The sequence below is a fragment of the Gigantopelta aegis genome, chromosome 15 (assembly GCF_016097555.1).
Source record: "Gigantopelta aegis isolate Gae_Host chromosome 15, Gae_host_genome, whole genome shotgun sequence".
Taxonomy (NCBI): Eukaryota; Metazoa; Mollusca; class Gastropoda; order Neomphalida; family Peltospiridae; genus Gigantopelta; species Gigantopelta aegis.
In genome coordinates this window covers 2,988,268-3,008,898 of record NC_054713.1, presented here as the reverse complement: position 1 = coordinate 3,008,898, position 20,631 = coordinate 2,988,268, and the positions used below count along the sequence as shown (strand labels likewise).

The following is a 20,631-nucleotide window of genomic DNA, read 5'->3' as shown; positions in this document are numbered from 1 at the left end:
AAAACCCTGTTTTGTCTTGGTTCTGTACTACTACAGTAACTGTAATGTGTTGGGTTAAGTAGACCTGGCTGTTTAAAGGGAGCTATCACTGAGACTAGTACACGGAGCATACCTTTTAGCTCCCCTAGCTTGTGAAAACATGATACAAGTTTGTTCTTTCCATTTTCACATGAATATACATGACAAAACCTGTCAAAGCCAATACAAAAAAAAGAAAGATTCTGATTATCAGTCTGACAATGGCAGGTATAGAAATTACTGACTGCATCGGTACAGGTTCAGCATATTGCGGTAGGCCTATGTGCTGCTGTTCTCTTGAACTGTTAAAAGCTTTCTATCTGTATTGTGTGGTAACTTGCAGACCTCCCAGGAGAATGTGCGGCTGGCCCTCGAACAGATGATGGATCAGAAGAACAAACTGGCGTACGAGAACGGCCAACTCCAGACTCTCGTCTCCCAGATGAGATCAAACGTCGACAACGGTATCAAGTCACAGGCCGATGTTGACTGCTTGTCTAAACTGTCACACAATCTCCAAGCTAAGTACTCCAAGGTAAATCTACAGTGTCCAAACTGTCACGTAATCTCCCAGCTAAATATGTCATGATAAACGTGTAATGTCCAAATTGTTACACAACTATCTCCAAGCTATGTGGGTGTGGGTAATTTTTGGCATGCTTCCATCAGAGAACTGTTCAAGCACAGCTGCCGTGGGCACAATCTCTGACTTCGCCAGATATTTCTGTCCATGACAGAACCAAGCTATGTACTTCAAGGTCAATTTATCGTGTCCAAACTGTTGCACAATCCCCAAGCTGTATACTCCCATGGTAGACATATAGGGCCAGTTTCTCGTGCTCGTGCTAAGTAACACCAGGTTATTATATAACCTTAGGCTAACCCGGGGCTACGTAACACGCCGAAAACCTTAGCCTGTAGCCGTGGACTGGCGGCTTTTCACATGCTTGGGTTATAGACGTGTTACGAAAACTACGGGTTTGCATGGGTTATCTGAAGAGTTCGCGGAGTGCATTTGAAAGTTGGGGTCACTGTCGGTGCAATTGCCCGGAGTGGTGGTGAAAATTTCAGTCCCCCAAAGGGCCGAAATTGTTAAGAATTTCGGGGACATGTCCCCCACCGACCCCCACCCCCACATAATTATTTTTAATGTTCAGGTGTCCAAATGCGACATTTCTAACCTTCCTAATACAAGAACCATGGAAAGGGGTGGCCCCCGCGGCTCCACTATGTTGTGGGTCCTGGTTTTCTTCGCTTGGAAGGTATATAAACCATCGTATCCACTACATGCATGTTACATCTTCACAATGGCTGAAACTAGAGGTAAAAAAAAAACTTCAGTGAAGATGACAAACGTCTATTGATAGATCTGATTAATGCAAATATTAAAATAATTGAAAGTAAAAAAAGTGATATGAAAACACATTTAGTGAAACAAAATGTGTGGCATGAAATACTTTAAAAAAATTAATAGTCAGTCTTCCGTAAAATGAGACCTGGGACAACTGAAAGAACTTTGGAAACGTTTGAAGTGCAAAGCCAAAAAAATGTATCCCAGCTGAAGAAACATCAGAAAGGGACTGGCGGTGGATCACCTATGGCTGACATTGCCGACATGAGCTGTACAATTCAAGGCATGATTCCTGGTGAATTTGTAGAAATTATTAATCAATTTGATGATGACAACGCCCTACATACAGAGGAGTCTGCAAATTTACCGTATGTTAAACTATTATAATAAGTATTAATTAATATCGTATGGTATTATTTCAGAAGCAGAAAGGGGTCTTTTATATGCACCATTCCACAGACAGGATAGCACATACCACAGCCTTTGATACACCAGTTGTGGAGCACTGGCTGGACCAAAAAATAGCTCAGTGTGTCCACCATGTGGGATCGATGCGACGACCCACCGCACCATGAGCGAACGCGCTTACCACTGAGCTACGTCCCACTCCCCATATGTATATAGTTGTTTGCAAATTTTTGGTCCATTGGTATTTATATTCATACCATGCTTCAGTTAAAATGGAACCATCGGGGGCGGATCCAGGATTTTCTGATAAATATGCAAATTAAAACTTTATGATGTAATAAATTCCAATAACAACTCAAATATTAATATTTATACATTAACTATTCAAAAATAGTTAAACAATGCAAATACCTTGTTTGTAGGCAAAATACAATAAGCATGGCCATCGTATACACTTTCCAGATGTCCACTGACGAGATTGATTAAATGTAAAGCCGTTGGTCGCGTTAGCCGATACCGTTTTAGAAATTCAACATCATCATACATGTCTAATAGTTCCAAACGGTCCCTGAAAATACGTTCATGCCGCATGGCCCGCCGATATTGGCGTAAAAAACGATTACTGTGCCAAAATTGTTCCATCTCAAGCAAAAAACCCAGAGAAAAACCAGCTCGATAGCAGGTTTATCGCGCAGTGCAATTGTAACCTGGTGTTAGCCTGGTGTTATTGAAACCCGGGCACGTGAAACGTGCAGTCTAAATAACCCATGGGTTTACCTGGGGTTTCCATAACCCTCTGAGAAACCAGGCACAAGGAACTGGCCCATAGTGTCCAAACGGTTGCACAATCTCTGAGCCAAGTACTTGAAGGTAAAATTCAATATTGGTTGTGGGGAAGTATTTTTATTATTTTTGATGCTGGTTCCTCCACTTTTGTCTCTGTCTGTCTGTCTGTGTGTGTGTGTGTGTGTGTGTCTCTCTCTCTCTCTGTCTCTCTCACCCTCCCTCTCTCTCTGTCTTGTCTTGTTGTCTGTCTCTCTGTCTCTGTCTCTCTCTCTCTCTCTCTCTCTCTCTCTCTCTCTCTCTTCCCCTTCCCTCCCTTTCCTTGTCCCAAGACTTTAAATAACCACATTCTAGCCTTAGTTAAAAAATCAAACAAACATTCATTTCTTCTTGTCCCTCCATTGACCGACTCAGTCGCAGAAGGACATGAGTGAGTGCAAGGTGACGATCGAGCGCCTGGAGAGCAAGGTGCGTGAGCTGCGGGAGGTCGTGGCTGTGCGGGAGAGGGAACTCCAGAACACACTGGCCAACCGTGAACAGCTGCAGGAGCAGCTCGAGAAGATGGTTGCGCACGTCGAGACGGCCGAGCAGAAATACCAGCAGAAGGTGAAGGTCGTTACGCAGTTTTCGTGTGTTTAGTGGGTTAAAACATGAGGTCTTTGTCTCGCCATTAGGAAGTGGAAAGATAAGATCAGGCTTTCCGCAAAAGAAAATAATTTGAGGGTTCGTAATAAAAACAAAACTGATCATAAGTGATGGGTTTGAAAAAAAATTGAAATTCAACACTGCATTTCTTGTACTTTTACAAATTTGAAACATCAGTTTTAGTAAACTATAATCTTTTTAAAAATTAGACAAATGTATCCGTTCATTTTTAAGGTACGCAATTTTACTCTTCAAAGCCTGTTGCAGAAACCCTGGAGATACTTTTTTATCTGTGATGGTGATTACGGTTTCAACTTTTGCATTTAGCTTAACATTAAAGTTTTGCATTTTGCTCCATTTCTTCATTGCATGTCACTGTGTGTGCATGCATATGTAAGTTTGTATGTATGTATGTATGTCTGTGTTTGTAGTTAGTTATTTGTAATTTGACGAATCAAATCATGCATTGGTTGTAGTCCATATTTCACTATGCTTACTATTGAAACTATTGATAGTTGAGCAAATAATTGCGATAGTTAACTGGTGTAACACAGACCATGGTATGTATTATCCTGTCTGTGGGATGATGCTTATAAAAGGTCCCTTGCTGTTAATCAGAAAGAGTAGACCATTGTGTGGTAACAGCGGGTTTCCTCTCTCATTATGTGTGGTTCTTAACCATATGTCCAACGCCATATAACAGTAATTAAAATATGTTAAGTGCATCATTAAATAAAACCTTTCTTCTAATTAATCGTCTCTGAAACAAACAAAATATTTGAATGTGCGGTAGTAGTGTTGTGAAACAGACCAGAGTTGAACAAACGTTCGTTCACCCGTTTCAGCTGCAGAGTCACCAGAAGAGTATCAGTGACGCGCGTGCGGTGAACCGCGAGATCACGGACACCCTGGAGGCTGTGATGACGTCTCACTCACAGCTGCAGACAATCGTCGAAAACCTCCAGGTGGACCTTGGCAAGAAGGACGCACTCATATCACAGCTCCGCAATCAGATGTATGTCTTTAACTAACAGGCTTAATATTTATGACAGCTCCACAATCAGATGTGTGTCACTCCCAGCAGTCTAATGTTGTTGTTTTATCCAACTGCCCCCTTTACTTTATGACCAGCCTCAGTGGCGTCGTGGTTAGGCCATCGGTCTACAGGCTGGTAGGTACTGGGTTCGGATCCCAGTCGAGACATGGGATTTTTAATCCAGATACCGACTCCAAACCAAGGCTCAATGGGTAGGTGTAAACCACTTGCACCGACCAGTGATCCATAACTGGTTCAACAAAGGCCATGGTTTGTGCTATCCTGCCTGTGGGAAGCGCAAATAAAAGATTCCTTGCTGCTAATCGGAAAGAGTAGCCCATGTAGTGGCGACAACGGGTTTCCTATCAAAATCTGTGTGGTCCTTAACCATATGTCTGACGCTATATAACCGTAAATAAAATGTGTTGAGTGCGTCGTTAAATAAAACATTTCTTTCTTTCTTTCTTTTTCCTTTACTTTGTCTCCTTTGAATTCCATCTCATTTCTTCCCGATCTGGTACCTCCTATCTTTCAACTTTTTTTCACTGTCCACCTCCACAGTACAGTCCTTGTCTCTACAACTGCGACCGGTGGATCTCGGGAAGAAGGACACACTCCTATCACAGCTCCGTAATCAGATGTATGTCACTCCCAGCAGTCTAATGTTGTTTGTTTTTTATCCCACTACTCCCTTTCTCCCATCTCATTTCTTCCTCCTATCTGGCAACTCGTTCTATCTTTTGATTTCTTTAGCTGTCCACCTCCACATCCCATTCCTTGTCTCACCGTGGACAGGGCAGAATGTAACCCAGTAGTAAAGCGCTTGTTTGATGCATGTTCGGTCTGGGATTGATCCCCATCGTTGGACCCATTGCACTATTTCTCAGTGCACCACGACTGGTATATCAAAGGCTGTGGTATGTGCTATCCTGTCTGTGGGATTGTGCATATAACAGATCCCTTGCTACTAAGTATTATTTGTGTGTTTTGTCTCTCCCCATCCCCTCCCCATTTTTGTGATGTTTAAGATTAAACCGAAAAATCTTAATTTCAGTATTTAGTGCCTTTATTCTCAATCAGTGACCACAAATAGTGAGAAATGTGAATTTGTTTTCCTGTTTCTAGTAACAAAGAGCAGAGTGACATAAGGCTGGAAATGAAAGCCTTTGAAGACAAGATGGCTGCCATACGTGAAGAGTTAAAACGAGAACGCGACAAATCATGGAAGAAGACAACTAAAGATGTCGCTGAGGTTTGACTTACATAAATATATAACACAGCTTAATGGAGACATTTGACATACATAAATATATAACACAGCTTAATGGAGATGTTTGACATACATAAATATATAACACAGCTTAATGGAGACGTTTGACTTACATAAATATATAACACAGCTTAATGGAGACATTTGACATACATAAATATATAACACAGCTTAATGGAGATGTTTGACTTACATAAATATATAACACAGCTTAATGGAGACGTTTGACATACATAAATATATAACACAGCTTAATGGAGATGTTTGACTTACATAAATATATAACACAGCTTAATGGAGACGTTTGACATACATAAATATGGGGCGGGGGGTGCATCTAGCCACCCACCCCATTGTCTCGAATGCTTATGTGAGCCTTTAACGTCTTTCAGCTGAAGAAGATCAACGACAGTCTGTCGGGTCGTAACATGGACCTGGTGCGGGCAAACACAGACCTGCGACACAAGGCCAACGAGGACCAGAAGCTGATTGGAGAACTCCAGACGAAGATATCCGAGCAAAAACACAGGATGCAGTACCTGCACAAGGCGAAGAGACACCTCGAGGAAAACATGCAACAGATGAAGGTGGCTTTATAGAGAATAACCAATTATTGCCTTAAGATATCGGTTTTATCCTGTGACAGTTAGTATGGTGAATGCTGCGAGGGTCTGCCGAGCATCATTTCAATCTGAGCAGGATAAAGCTGATATCTTAAGGCAGGAACCGGTTATTTTATGTATCCTGCAATCGTACAGGAATAATCAGAAAATCATTATTTATTCCATTTCTGTGTTGGGAAATCAAATATCATCAACCTAGCAAGGCTTTTGCAGTATGACGTCATACAATATACATTCTGTCATTCTTTGTAAGATGTTAGCTACATTCTGTCATATTCAAAAAGTGTTTCTAAACTCTTAATTCATAAATAAATATACAAGTTTTGTATAGAGATCGAAAAACTGAAAGTTATTTGTATTTATTTCACTGAAACATGATTTAAAAAAGAGGATGGTTATTGAAAATCTAGTCTGAAATACTCAAGTTGAGTCAGACTTATGTCTACACACATGTTTAAGAAAATTTGGCCCACTATATTTATTTTGATGCTAGTTTACTAGTTTTCAGACATTTTTACTCATTTTTAAACATTTTCTGTTTCAGGCAGTTCGACAAGACATTGATGAACTGGAGAAAATGAGAAATGAATATATGCAACGAAATCGTGAGCAGGTAAAGAATTGAAATGTTTTTATTTCATTCTTCACAACTACAGTCCATTTGTATCAAAAGGGAACCAATGAATTGGCATATAACTCTATAATGAATATCATTAAAATTCATATGGAAAGATATTTATTAAGTTTTAACCCTTACCAACTAAAATACAAAATTTTGAATAAATTTTCAGTGAAAATGAAAAAAGTTTACCATCAAATTGCATAGGTTAAACAGCGACGGTAAAGCATGTGCAGTTCTAACATTCATCTCTGTGTACTGCATTATCCATTACTTCAGTAACAATAACTTAAGTAACAGCTCAGCTCAACTTATTTTCGTGCTTATACCCAATTAAAGTTCAAGCATGCTGTCCTGTGCACACACTTCAGCTATCTGTCCAGAACAGTGGGTTAGATGTTAGTGATTAGTGAGAAAAAAGGGTGTTGTGGTCTTACATCTATCCATTGAATCGTTAAAACTCGCTCTGGGTGGGAGCCGGTACCGAGATGCGAAACCAGTACCTACGTCTTATGTCTGATGGCTTAACTATGACGCCAACGAGGCTGGTACTTCAGTAAGAGTGCAATTAAAGCTGTAGTGCATACCTTGTCTGTTCTAGCAGTTTTTCTTCACTCCTATATTAAAAAGGAGATTTTAAATACTGGACGTTTCATGGACCCAAATGTTCTAAATTCTATAACGAGACCCTCTAAATACTGGATCTCTAAACACCGGATCTCTAAACACTGGATTTCTAAACACCAGATCTCTAAACACTGGATGATCTCTAAACACAGGATGATCTCTAAACACTGGATGATCTCTAAACACTGGATGATATCTAAACACCAGATCTCTAAACACTGGATGATCTCTAAACACTGGATGATCTCTAAACACCGGATGATCTCTAAACACGAGATCTCTAAACACTGGATGATCTCTAAACACTGGATGATCTCTAAACACAGGATGATCTCTAAACACAGGATGACCTCTAAACACTAGGTGATCTCTAAACACCGGGTGATCTCTATACACCAGATCTCTAAACACTGGATGTTTTTCAATAGGTCAAGGATAGTTCTATTACAAACGTTTAGTTTTCTAAATATCTACACCGAAATTAAATATAAAATGTCTGCTTTTTGTTAGTTTTAAAACAGTTTAAGTTTTAGTCATAATATAGTTACATGGAATGTAGTTTAGCTATAGTCCTTCGCACGGGAAGCGCCATTTTCTTACTTTGGCATTTGTACTACAAGTTATTTATTTCTAAGCAAATTATTTAATTGCACATGCAAATAGGTTTTTGTTGTTGTTATTACCAAAACACTTTTACTTTTTTTCTTACGTCAAATCAAACTGAAATTATTTACAAAATTCATTGTTCATGGAGGCTGGGACGGACTATAGAAATGTATGCCCAGTTGTCGTGTCGCGAGTTATATGTTGTCATAAGGCGTGCGTGCCGTTTTGTTACACTCGAACGGATGAAACTTGTATGGATTTGACTGGGATTTTGTATGAGTTAAACGGGTAAGTTTGTGGTATTAGTATTTTAAACTGTTTAACTGTAAGTGGTAAGTTTTATTATGTAAACTTTACCCCAATTTATTTTGGTAAAACAATATTGAAAATATGACCATCACCGCTACGCTATTTCATATAAACAGGAAATAGTCTATGCATAAACAACAACAGTTTGTCACATTTTACCGTGTAATTTAAGTTGTATACTCACTTTTCCAAAAATATAATGTCAAAAATACTTGATTTTTTTCAGTGTAGACAATACCAAACGTCTGGCATCATTTTCGTTTTTCCGACTTAAGTCAGTTAGGAAAAACTTAAGTCTGCTAGGCAGGTGGCTAAAATGTTAAGTCAAAAACAGACCAAACTTAAGTCTAAGTAGGTTGATAAATATGACTTAAGTTTTTTTTTGTGACTTAAGTTCCTTGATAAATACGGGCCCAGATCTCTAAACACTGGATGATCTCTAAACACCGGATCTCTAAACACTGGATGATCTCTAAACACTGGATGATCACTGGATGATCTCTAAACACTGGATGATCTCTAAACACTGGATGATCTCTAAACACCGGATGATATCTAAACACCGGATCTCTAAACACCGGATCTCTAAACACTGGATGATCACTGGATGATCTCTAAACACTGGATGATATCTAAACACCGGATGATATCTAAACACCGGATCTCTAAACACCGGATCTCTAAACACTGGATGATCACTGGATGATCTCTAAACACTGGATGATCTCTAAACACCAGGCTCCACATTCATAAACGTACTTAAGTCAATGTATGATACCTAAATACATACTTAAAGTACATAGATAAGTATCATATATTGACTTAAGTATGTTTATGAATATGGAGCCAGATCTCAACACTGGATGATATCTAAACACTGGATGATATCTAAACACAGGATGATCTCTGAACACTGGATGATCTCTAAACACTGGATGATATCTAAACACCGGATGATCTCTGAACACCGGATGATCTCTGAACACCGGATGATCTCTAAACACTGGATGATATCTAAACACAGGATGATCTCTAAACACTGGATGATCTCTAAACACCGGATGATCTCTAAACACTGGATGATCTCTGAACACCGGATGATCACTGGATGATATCTAAACACAGGATGATCTCTAAACACTGGATGATCTCTAAACACAGGATGATCTCTGAACACTGGATGATCTCTAAACACTGGATGATATCTAAACACCGGATGATATCTAAACACCGGATCTCTAAACACCGGATCTCTAAACACTGGATCTCTAAACACTGGATGATCACTGGATGATCTCTAAACACTGGATGATCTCTAAACACCAGGCTCCACATTCATAAACGTACTTAAGTCAATGTATGATACCTAAATACATACTTAAAGTACATAGATAAGTATCATATATTGACTTAAGTATGTTTATGAATATGGAGCCAGATCTCTAAACACTGGATGATATCTAAACACAGGATGATCTCTAAACACTGGATGATCTCTGAACACAGGATGATCTCTGAACACTGGATGATCTCTAAACACTGGATGATCTCTAAACACTGGATGATCTGTAAACACTGGATGATCTCTAAACACTGGATGATCTCTAAACACAGGATGATCTCTAAACACTGGATGATCTCTAAACACTGGATGATCACTGGATGATCTCTAAACACAGGATGATCTCTAAACACTGGATGATATCTAAACACTGGATGATCTCTAAACACTGGATGATCTCTAAACACTGGATGATCTCTAAACACTGGATGATATCTAAACACCGGATGATCTCTAAACACCGGATGATCTCTAAACACAGGATGGTCTCTAAACACAGGATGGTCTCTAAACACAGGATGGTCTCTAAACACAGGATGATCTCTAAACACAGGATGATCTCTAAACACCGGATGATCTCTAAACACAGGATGATATCTAAACACTGGATGGTCTCTAAACACAGGATGGTCTCTAAACACAGGATGGTCTCTAAACACTGGATGATATCTAAACACCGGATGATATCTAAATACAGATGATCTCTAAACACTGGATGATCTCTAAACACTGGATGATCTCGAAACACAGGATGATCTCGAAACACTGGATGATCTCGAAACACTGGATGATCTCTAAACACTGGATGATCTCTGAACACTGGATGATATCTAAACACAGGATGATCTCTAAACACTGGATGATCTCTGAACACAGGATGATCTCTGAACACTGGATGATCTCTAAACACTGGATGATCTCTAAACACTGGATGATCTGTAAACACTGGATGATCTCTAAACACTGGATGATCTCTAAACACAGGATGATCTCTAAACACTGGATGATCTCTAAACACTGGATGATCACTGGATGATCTCTAAACACAGGATGATCTCTAAACACTGGATGATATCTAAACACTGGATGATCTCTAAACACTGGATGATCTCTAAACACCGGATGATCTCTAAACACAGGATGGTCTCTAAACACAGGATGGTCTCTAAACACAGGATGGTCTCTAAACACAGGATGGTCTCTAAACACAGGATGGTCTCTAAACACTAGGTGATCTCTAAACACTGGATGATATCTAAACACCGGATGATATCTAAACACCGGATGATCTCTAAACACCGGATGATATCTAAACACCGGATGATCTCTAAACACAGGATGGTCTCTAAACACAGGATGGTCTCTAAACACAGGATGGTCTCTAAACACAGGATGGTCTCTAAACACTGGATGATATCTAAACACTGGATGATCTCTAAACACAGGATGGTCTCTAAACACAGGATGGTCTCTAAACACAGGATGATCTCGAAACACAGGATGATCTCTAAACACTGGATGATCTCTAAACACTGGATGATCTCGAAACACAGGATGATCTCGAAACACTGGATGATCTCGAAACACTGGATGATCTCGAAACACCGGATCTCTAAACATTGGATGATCTCTAAACACTGGATGATCACTGAATGATCTCTAAACACCAGATTATCTCTAAACACTGGATCTCGAAACACTGGATGATCACTGGATGTCTCTAAACACCGGATGATCTCTAAACACTGGATGATCACTGGAGGATCTCTAAACACTGGAGGATCTCTAAACACCGGATCTCTAATATAGGATGATCTCTAAACACTGGATTTCTAAACACCGGATGATCTCTAAACACTGGATGATCACTGGATGATCTCTAAACACTGGATGATCTCTAAACACCAGATCTCTATACACCAGATCCCTGTCTAAATCAGATAAATATTAGGTCCCCAACATGATCCGGTTTGGACAGATTTCACTGTATTATAATTAGATGGTAATTTGTTAAGAAACTTTCTTTTATTAATAATGAAATTTATAATTTTAGCTGTATTTATTATGGAGTTACATGCCAATTTATTGGTTCCCTTTTGATGCAAACCGACTGTAACTTTCTTTTCCAATACTCAATTTCTGTTTGTTAAAAATTGGGAGTCATTAAGCCATTTGTTAATGATGCTCAGTTTGTGTTTGTGTCTGTAGGCGGAGACGATCAACCTGTTCATGACTCAGATGACATCGCTGCAGGACGAGATTCGCCAGCTGGCCCAGGCCCAGTCGAACACAAGTGAACTCCTCAAGCAAAAGCAGCACGCCCTTGACAAGGAGCGCCGCATCAGGGACGACATCAAGAAGAAGTTCTCAGTATGTACACCCTGAAACAAAGTCCAAAATATACTCTTTGAAAAAATGTAGAGGAACCTGAAATATTAATATTAATATCAACTATTAGACTGAACATACGTTTTGACCACAGACATCCTAGTAAAGAACGTTCAGGTCTGTTTATCAACACACCAAAACACATTCCATAGTTTGCACATGCATCACGCAGTTTCCCCGTACACGTGTGTGGGGTGTCATTCTCCATTTTGATAATTTCCAGGAAGGTCCATTAATCACTGTGGAACATTATTTCTGTCGATCCTTTTCATTCTGTTGATCATACAGTTGTTACTGTTTTGTTTTTAGTAATTTTTATTGTTTGAATTTGCTATTTACTGATTGAAAAAAAGTCAACTTTCAAATTTCACTTCTGACCCCAATCGTCCTTCAAGATCTTTGGTGGTCATAAAACCTACTGTAATACTGAACTACCAGTTGTAATGTTTGCCCAATTAAATCACTATTATCATATCCCCACAGCTAATATACCTTACAATTTTGGCAATTGTAAATTCTTATTAGAGTTACCCTACTTGTTTTGAAGAATATATATAAAGAGAATCAAAATGTTTCCCACTTTCTGTCCTGGCTCCTGTGCCCATGACAGGCGTGTGCTACAACAGCTTGTTCTGAATGTGCACATTAAACCCTATGACCTGACCTGACCTGTTTCCCACTAATGGAAAATACATCAATGAATTCTCCGTGTGTATACACTGAACACAAAAAACAACAACACAGTCCAACAGTTTTAAACAGACTGCTCATTGTAAAATAATTAAACAACAAACAACAACACAGTCCAACAGTTTTAAACAGACTGCTCATTGTAAAATAATTAAACAAAAAACAACACAGTCCAACAGTTTTAAACAGACCGCTCATTGTAAAATAATTAAACAAAAAACAACAACACAGTCCAACAGTTTTAAACAGACCGCTCATTGTAAAATAATTAAACAAAAAACAACAACACAGTCCAACAGTTTTAAACAGACCGCTCATTGTAAAATAATTAAACAAAAAACAACAACACAGTCCAACAGTTTTAAACAGACTGCTCATTGTAAAATAATTAAACAAAAAACAACAACACAGTCCAACAGTTTTAAACAGACTGCTCATTGTAAAATAATTAAACAACAAACAACAACACAGTCCAACAGTTTTAAACAGACTGCTCATTGTAAAATAATTAAACAACAAACAACAACACAGTCCAACAGTTTTAAACAGACTGCTCATTGTAAAATAATTAAACAAAAAACAACACAGTCCAACAGTTTTAAACAGACTGCTCATTGTAAAATAATTAAACAAAACACAACAACACAGTCCAACAGTTTTAAACAGACTGCTCATTGTAAAATAATTAAACAAAACACAACAACACAGTCCAACAGTTTTAAACAGACTGCTCATTGTAAAATAATTAAACAAAACACAACAACACAGTCCAACAGTTTTAAACAGACTGCTCATTGTAAAATAATTAAACAACAAACAACAACACAGTCCAACAGTTTTAAACAGACTGCTCATTGTAAAATAATTAAACAAAAAACAACAACACAGTCCAACAGTTTTAAACAGACTGCTCATTGTAAAATAATTAAACAAAACACAACAACACAGTCCAACAGTTTTAAACAGACTGCTCATTGTAAAATAATTAAACAAAAAACAACAACACAGTCCAACAGTTTTAAACAGACTGCTCATTGTAAAATAATTAAACAAAACACAACAACACAGTCCAACAGTTTTAAACAGACTGCTCATTGTAAAATAATTAAACAAAAAACAACAACACAGTCCAACAGTTTTAAACAGACTGCTCATTGTAAAATAATTAAACAAAACACAACACAGTCCAACAGTTTTAAACAGACTGCTCATTGTAAAATAATTAAACAAAACACAACAACACAGTCCAACAGTTTTAAACAGAATGCGCTCATTGTAAAATAATTAAACAAAAAACAACAACACAGTCCAACAGTTTTAAACAGACTGCTCATTGTAAAATAATTAAACAAAACACAACAACACAGTCCAACAGTTTTAAACAGACTGCTCATTGTAAAATAATTAAACAACAAACAACAACACAGTCCAACAGTTTTAAACAGACTGCTCATTGTAAAATAATTAAACAAAAAACAACAACACAGTCCAACAGTTTTAAACAGACTGCTCATTGTAAAATAATTAAACAACAAACAACAACACAGTCCAACAGTTTTAAACAGACTGCTCATTGTAAAATAATTAAACAAAACACAACAACACAGTCCAACAGTTTTAAACAGACTGCTCATTGTAAAATAATTAAACAACAAACAACAACACAGTCCAACAGTTTTAAACAGACTGCTCATTGTAAAATAATTAAACAAAAAACAACAACACAGTCCAACAGTTTTAAACAGACTGCTCATTGTAAAATAATTAAACATCCATTATATTCATTACAACATAACCTCATCCCATTGGTCCAGACGTAACATTTCTTGATGAATGTAAAAATGATGTCGGGGAACATCATATCTGATGACATCATTTCAAGTTGTCTTATTGAACATTATTGTTTATGGACCATAAGAATAATGAATGAATGAATGTTTAACGACACTCCAGCACGAAAAATACATCGGCTATTGGGTGTCAAACTATGGTAATGCAAACAAATAAGGTGATGATCAATATCAATAAAAAAATTCAAGATTTAAATAAAAACTGTAAAGAACTGTGCAAAAACACAATTTGTGCTGTATTGGCCATTCTGAAAGAGAATGTTACACCCCTGCACCACGGTGAGGTTACAGCACGTGCAGGGGACTCAAAGAGAATGTTAACCCCTGCACCACGGTGAGGTTACAGCACGTGCAGGGGACTCGAAGAGAATGTTAACCCCTGCACCACGGTGAGGTTACAGCACGTGCAGGGGACTCAAAGAGAATGTTACACCCCTGCACCACGGTGAGGTTACAGCACGTGCAGGGGACTCAAAGAGAATGTTACACCCCTGCACCACGGTGAGGTTACAGCACGTGCAGGGGACTCAAAGAGAACCACGGTGAGGTTACAGCACGCGCAGGGGTCTCACACCCCTGCACCACGGTGAGGTTACAGCACGTGCAGGGGACTCAAAGAGAATGTTACACCCCTGCACCACGGTGAGGTTACAGCACATGCAGGGGACTCAAAGAGAATGTTACACCCCTGCACCACGGTGAGGTTACAGCACGTGCAGGGGACTCAAAGAGAATGTTACACCCCTGCACCACGGTGAGGTTACAGCACGTGCAGGGGATATATAAAATATAATACTCACCCTTTGCTAGGGATATATTAAATATGTACTGACGTCCAAAAGAAACATTCATAAAATTTGAATAATTTGTTAAATATTGTTGGTAATAAAAAAGAACCAGTTTGGAAACCACCTTACAAAAACTTTGCATGTATCATAAAGTACATTGTGACGTTTAGATGTTGATCTGCATGATACTTTCATATCCCACCATACCATTTTCTATAATACAAGTTCTAACCTTGTAATGTTTCTTTTGGACGTCAATATATGTCATGATAAAACAATTTGTGCACATGTTCAATTTGTGTAACGTGATCAATGAGACTATGTGTTTTGGATGTTCCATACATCACCATAGTAACACACCACTACAGTTAGATAGGTCATCCATCAAACACAATAAATGGCATTTGCTTTTCTTTACATAACGTTTTTCAAATATCCCTAGCGAAAACTGAGTGGTGGACAATCAGTATCTGTATATTCAAAGTGTTTCAGGTCATCCTGATGTTTGGTCAAGCTCGATTTACCTCCCCTTAATGCAAGATTTTTTTTTTTTTTTTTACGTAAATCAAGGCGGATGCATCTAATGCAAAGTTGATGCTTGGAAAGTTTGTCGAATAAAAATGTGATTGGATTTTTTCATTTTTTAATTAATTTGTTTTTGGCAGAAGTTATTTTACCTAACTTATACATGCAAAATTATGTTCAACCTTTCATACACATGATTTATGACATGATGAATGCTCCACAGTGTGTCATTTTATTATAAAACATTAATAAGTTTCACACCTTTATTCTAAATATCTGAAAAACTGAAAAGTTTGTTGATGTATTTTCTCCAGGAAACAAAGAAAAGAGAAAAAGTTGTCTCATTAAGGAAGATAGAAGCGGAGGACAAATTGAAAGAAGTGCACAATGAATCTGTGGAGGTTTGGGGTTTTCCCATTCTATTTATAGGTTTAATGTTCACATTTTTAATAAACACTAAAATATATCAAATGATTTGTGTTTCAGGCTCTTTTTTTTATCGACAGTAAAACCTCTGAAATTTATTGCATCTTGGTTTAAAAACTCCTGCAAAGTTATATTTTAAAATGGCAACAGGATTGTAATAATATATTTAATCCATGGCTCAAAACTGATGGGGAGTTTTGTGTTTAGATCACTTTCTCACAAACTATAAGTTGTAGATCAATGAAACTTGACTTACAGTTACATCTGAGGATGTTCATCACAATGCACTGAAAAACATATGGTTAGCAAGCCATTTAATTCCACAAAATTATAATTTTTGCAATTGAGCAAAATAAATTATTTTATTCAATTTCAGTTTGATTTGTACAGTTTACTTTACATGTGTCAGTAAACATTACATTAATGTTCTTACTGTGTTTTTGTTTGTTGAACAGATAACACAACATCTTGAAGAGGCACACGAGTGGTTTAAGAAAAAGTTTGATAAGCTGCAGAATGAGCTCAACACATCAAAGTAAGACGGGGAAGTCGTAGAGATGGTTATACGAGCTTGTGTGTCACGCTGATGTTATCAATCGAGTGTCACAATCTTTATATTGCGAGAGCGAGGGAAGTCGTAGAGATGGTTATACGAGCTTGTGTGTCACGCTGATGTTATCAATCGAGTGTCACAATCTTTATATTGCGAGAGCGAGGGAAGTCGTAGAGATGGTTATACGAGCTTGTGTGTCACGCTGATGTTATCAATCGAGTGTCACAATCTTTATATTGCGAGAGCGAGGGAAGTCGTAGAGATGGTTATACGAGCTTGTGTGTCACGCTGATGTTATCAATCGAGTGTCACAATCTTTATATTGCGAGAGCGAGGGAAGTCGTAGAGATGGTTATACGAGCTTGTGTGTCACGCTGATGTTATCAATCGAGTGTCACAATCTTTATATTGCGAGAGCGAGGGAAGTTGTAGAGATGGTTATACGAGCTTGTGTGTCACGCTGATGTTATCAATCGAGTGTCACAATCTTTATATTGCGAGAGCGAGGGAAGTCGTAGAGATGGTTATACGAGCTTGTGTGTCACGCTGATGTTATCAATCGAGTGTCACAATCTTTATATTGCGAGAGCGAGGGAAGTCGTAGAGATGGTTATACGAGCTTGTGTGTCACGCTGATGTTATCAATCGAGTGTCACAATCTTTATATTGCGAGAGCGAGGGAAGTCGTAGAGATGGTTATACGAGCTTGTGTGTCACGCTGATGTTATCAATCGAGTGTCACAATCTTTATATTGCGAGAGCGAGGGAAGTCGTAGAGATGGTTATACGAGCTTGTGTGTCACGCTGATGTTATCAATCGAGTGTCACAATCTTTATATTGCGAGAGCGAGGGAAGTCGTAGAGATGGTTATACGAGCTTGTGTGTCACGCTGATGTTATCAATCGAGTGTCACAATCTTTATATTGCGAGAGCGAGGGAAGTCGTAGAGATGGTTATACGAGCTTGTGTGTCACGCTGATGTTATCAATCGAGTGTCACAATCTTTATATTGCGAGAGCGAGGGAAGTCGTAGAGATGGTTATACGAGCTTGTGTGTCACGCTGATGTTATCAATCGAGTGTCACAATCTTTATATTGCGAGAGCGAGGGAAGTCGTAGAGATGGTTATACGAGCTTGTGTGTCACGCTGATGTTATCAATCGAGTGTCACAATCTTTATATTGCGAGAGCGAGGGAAGTCGTAGAGATGGTTATACGAGCTTGTGTGTCACGCTGATGTTATCAATCGAGTGTCACAATCTTTATATTGCGAGAGCGAGGGAAGTCGTAGAGATGGTTATACGAGCTTGTGTGTCACGCTGATGTTATCAATCGAGTGTCACAATCTTTATATTGCGAGAGCGAGGGAAGTCGTAGAGATTGGTTATACGAGCTTGTGTGTCACGCTGACGTTATCAATCAAGTGTCACAATCTTTATATTGCGAGAGCGAGGGAAGTCGTAGAGATGGTTATACGAGCTTGTGTGTCATGCTGATGTTATCAATCGAGTGTCACAATCTTTATATTGCGAGAGCGAGGGAAGTCGTAGAGATGGTTATACGAGCTTGTGTGTCATGCTGATGTTATCAATCAAGTGTCACAATCTTTATATTGCGAGAGCGAGGGAAATACGTGAATCCTGACACGAGTTTCGTAAAAATCAGTACAACTCACACATGTGTAATAGTTTAAATGAAGACTGTGTGTTAGAATTATCAGATGTTTGACATCCACTAGTGGATAATTAATTAATCTAGAATTTGTAGTTTTAATTATTTCAGTTTTTGTTTTTTTCTCCTTTATTTCTTCTGCTCTGGCAACTCCTGTCTTTCAGATAGTGTTTGTTGGAGAGATGAGGATCTACAGGTTCTTGTCTCCAGTGGCCTTCCATACAGCTATTGCTGTCCACCTCCACATCCCAGTCCTTGTCTCCAGTGGCCATCCATACAGCTATTGCTGTCCACCTCCAGATCCCAGTCCTTGTCTCCAGTGGCCTTCCATGCAGCTATTGCTGTCCCCCTCCAGATCCCAGTCCTTGTCTCCAGTGGCCTTCCATGCAGCTATTGCTGTCCACCTCCAGATCCCAGTCCTCGTCTCCATTGGCCTTCCATGCAGCTATTGCTGTCCACCTCCACATCCCAGTCCTCGTCTCCAGTGGCCTTCCATGCAGCTATTGCTATTCACCTCCACATCCCAGTCCTCGTACCCAATGGCCTTCCATGCAGCTATTGCTGTCCACCTCCAGATCCCAGTCCTCGTCTCCATTGGCCTTCCATGCAGCTATTGCTGTCCACCTCCACATCCCAGTCCTCGTCTCCAGTGGCCTTCCATGCAGCTATTGCTATTCACCTCCACATCCCAGTCCTCGTACCCAATGGCCTTCCATGCAGCTATTGCTATCCACCTCCACATCCCAGTCCTCGTATCCAATGGCCTTCCATACAGCTATTGCTATTCCACGTCCATATCCCAGTCCTTGTCTCCAATGGCCTTCCATACAACTGTTGCTATCCACCTCCATATCTCAATCCTTGATACACCAACCACCACATGTGCTTGTCTCTAGTGGCCATCTGTAATTGATTGTATTTATTAATGCAGGAAAACTCAGGCCAAGTTGGAGGAAGATAATCTCACCCAGCGTAAGAAGCTGGAGCTGGAGAAGGTCAAAGGTCAGGAGGCAGCCGAACGAGCCAAGCAAATGATAAAGGTTTGTTCTCTGTCCAACCTCCTCTTACAGGTTTGTGTCTGTCCGTCCAACCTCCTCCTTTTATAGGTTTGTGTCTCTCCATCCAACCTCCTCCTCTTATAGGTTTGTGTCTCTCCGTCCAACCTCCTTTTATAGATTTGTGTCTCTCCGTCCAACCTCCTCCTCTTACAGGTTTGTCTTTTCATCCAACCTCCTTTTATAGGTTTGTGTCTCTCTATCCAACCTCCTCTTATAGGTTTGTGTCTCTCCGTCCAACCTCCTTTTATAGATTTGTGTCTCTCCGTCCAACCTCCTCCTCTTACAGGTTTGTCTTTTCATCCAACCTCCTTTTATAGGTTTGTGTCTCTCTGTCCAACCTCCTCCTCTTATAGGTTTGTGTCTCTCCGTCCAACCTCCTTTTATAGATTTGTGTCTCTCCGTCCAACCTCCTCCTCTTACAGGTTTGTCTTTTCATCCAACCTCCTTTTATAGGTTTGTGTCTCTCTGTCCAACCTCCTCCTCTTATAGGTTTGTGTCTCCTTCCAACCTCCTTTTATAGGTTTGTGTCTCTGTCCAACCTCCTTTTATAGGTTTGTCTCTCTATCCAACCTTCTCTTATAGGTTTGTGTCTCCTTCCAACCTCCTTTTATAGGTTTGTGTCTCTCCATCCAACCTCCTCCTTTTATAGGTTTGTGTCTCTCCGTCCAACCTCCTCTTATAGGTTTGTGTCTCCTTCCAACCTCCTCCTTTTATAGGTTTGTGTCTCTCCATCCAACCTCCTCCTTTTATAGGTTTGTACCTCTCCATCCAACCTCTTCTTCTTATAGGTTTGTGTCTCCTTCCAACCTCCTTTTATAGGTTTGTGTCTCTCCGTCCAACCTCCTCCTTTTATAGGTTTGTGTCTCCATGTCCAACCTCCTTTTATAGGTTTGTGTCTCTCCGTCTGCCTCCTTTTATAGGTTTGTGTCTCTCCATCCAACCTCTTATAGGTTTGTGTCTCTCCGTCCAACCTCCTACTTTTATAGGTTTGTGTCTCTCCGTCCAACCTCTTATAGGTTTGTGTCTCCTTCCAACCTCCTTATA

The 20,631-nt window shown here is 39.3% G+C and overlaps 1 protein-coding gene across 1 annotated transcript in view; it reads left to right on the top strand.

Moving 5' to 3' along the window:
• The window catches only part of LOC121389983 (coiled-coil domain-containing protein 150-like), a 50,570-nt gene that overhangs the window by 24,865 nt on the left and 5,074 nt on the right, over positions 1 to 20,631 (top strand). Inside the window, exons 10-19 of the mRNA XM_041521674.1 lie at positions 362 to 553; positions 2,975 to 3,166; positions 4,051 to 4,220; positions 5,367 to 5,493; positions 5,904 to 6,098; positions 6,679 to 6,747; positions 11,846 to 12,007; positions 16,193 to 16,279; positions 16,760 to 16,839; positions 19,461 to 19,569. Coding sequence (XP_041377608.1) covers positions 362 to 553; positions 2,975 to 3,166; positions 4,051 to 4,220; positions 5,367 to 5,493; positions 5,904 to 6,098; positions 6,679 to 6,747; positions 11,846 to 12,007; positions 16,193 to 16,279; positions 16,760 to 16,839; positions 19,461 to 19,569 — 1,383 coding nt within the window. The remainder of the gene's footprint in view (positions 1 to 361; positions 554 to 2,974; positions 3,167 to 4,050; positions 4,221 to 5,366; positions 5,494 to 5,903; positions 6,099 to 6,678; positions 6,748 to 11,845; positions 12,008 to 16,192; positions 16,280 to 16,759; positions 16,840 to 19,460; positions 19,570 to 20,631) is intronic.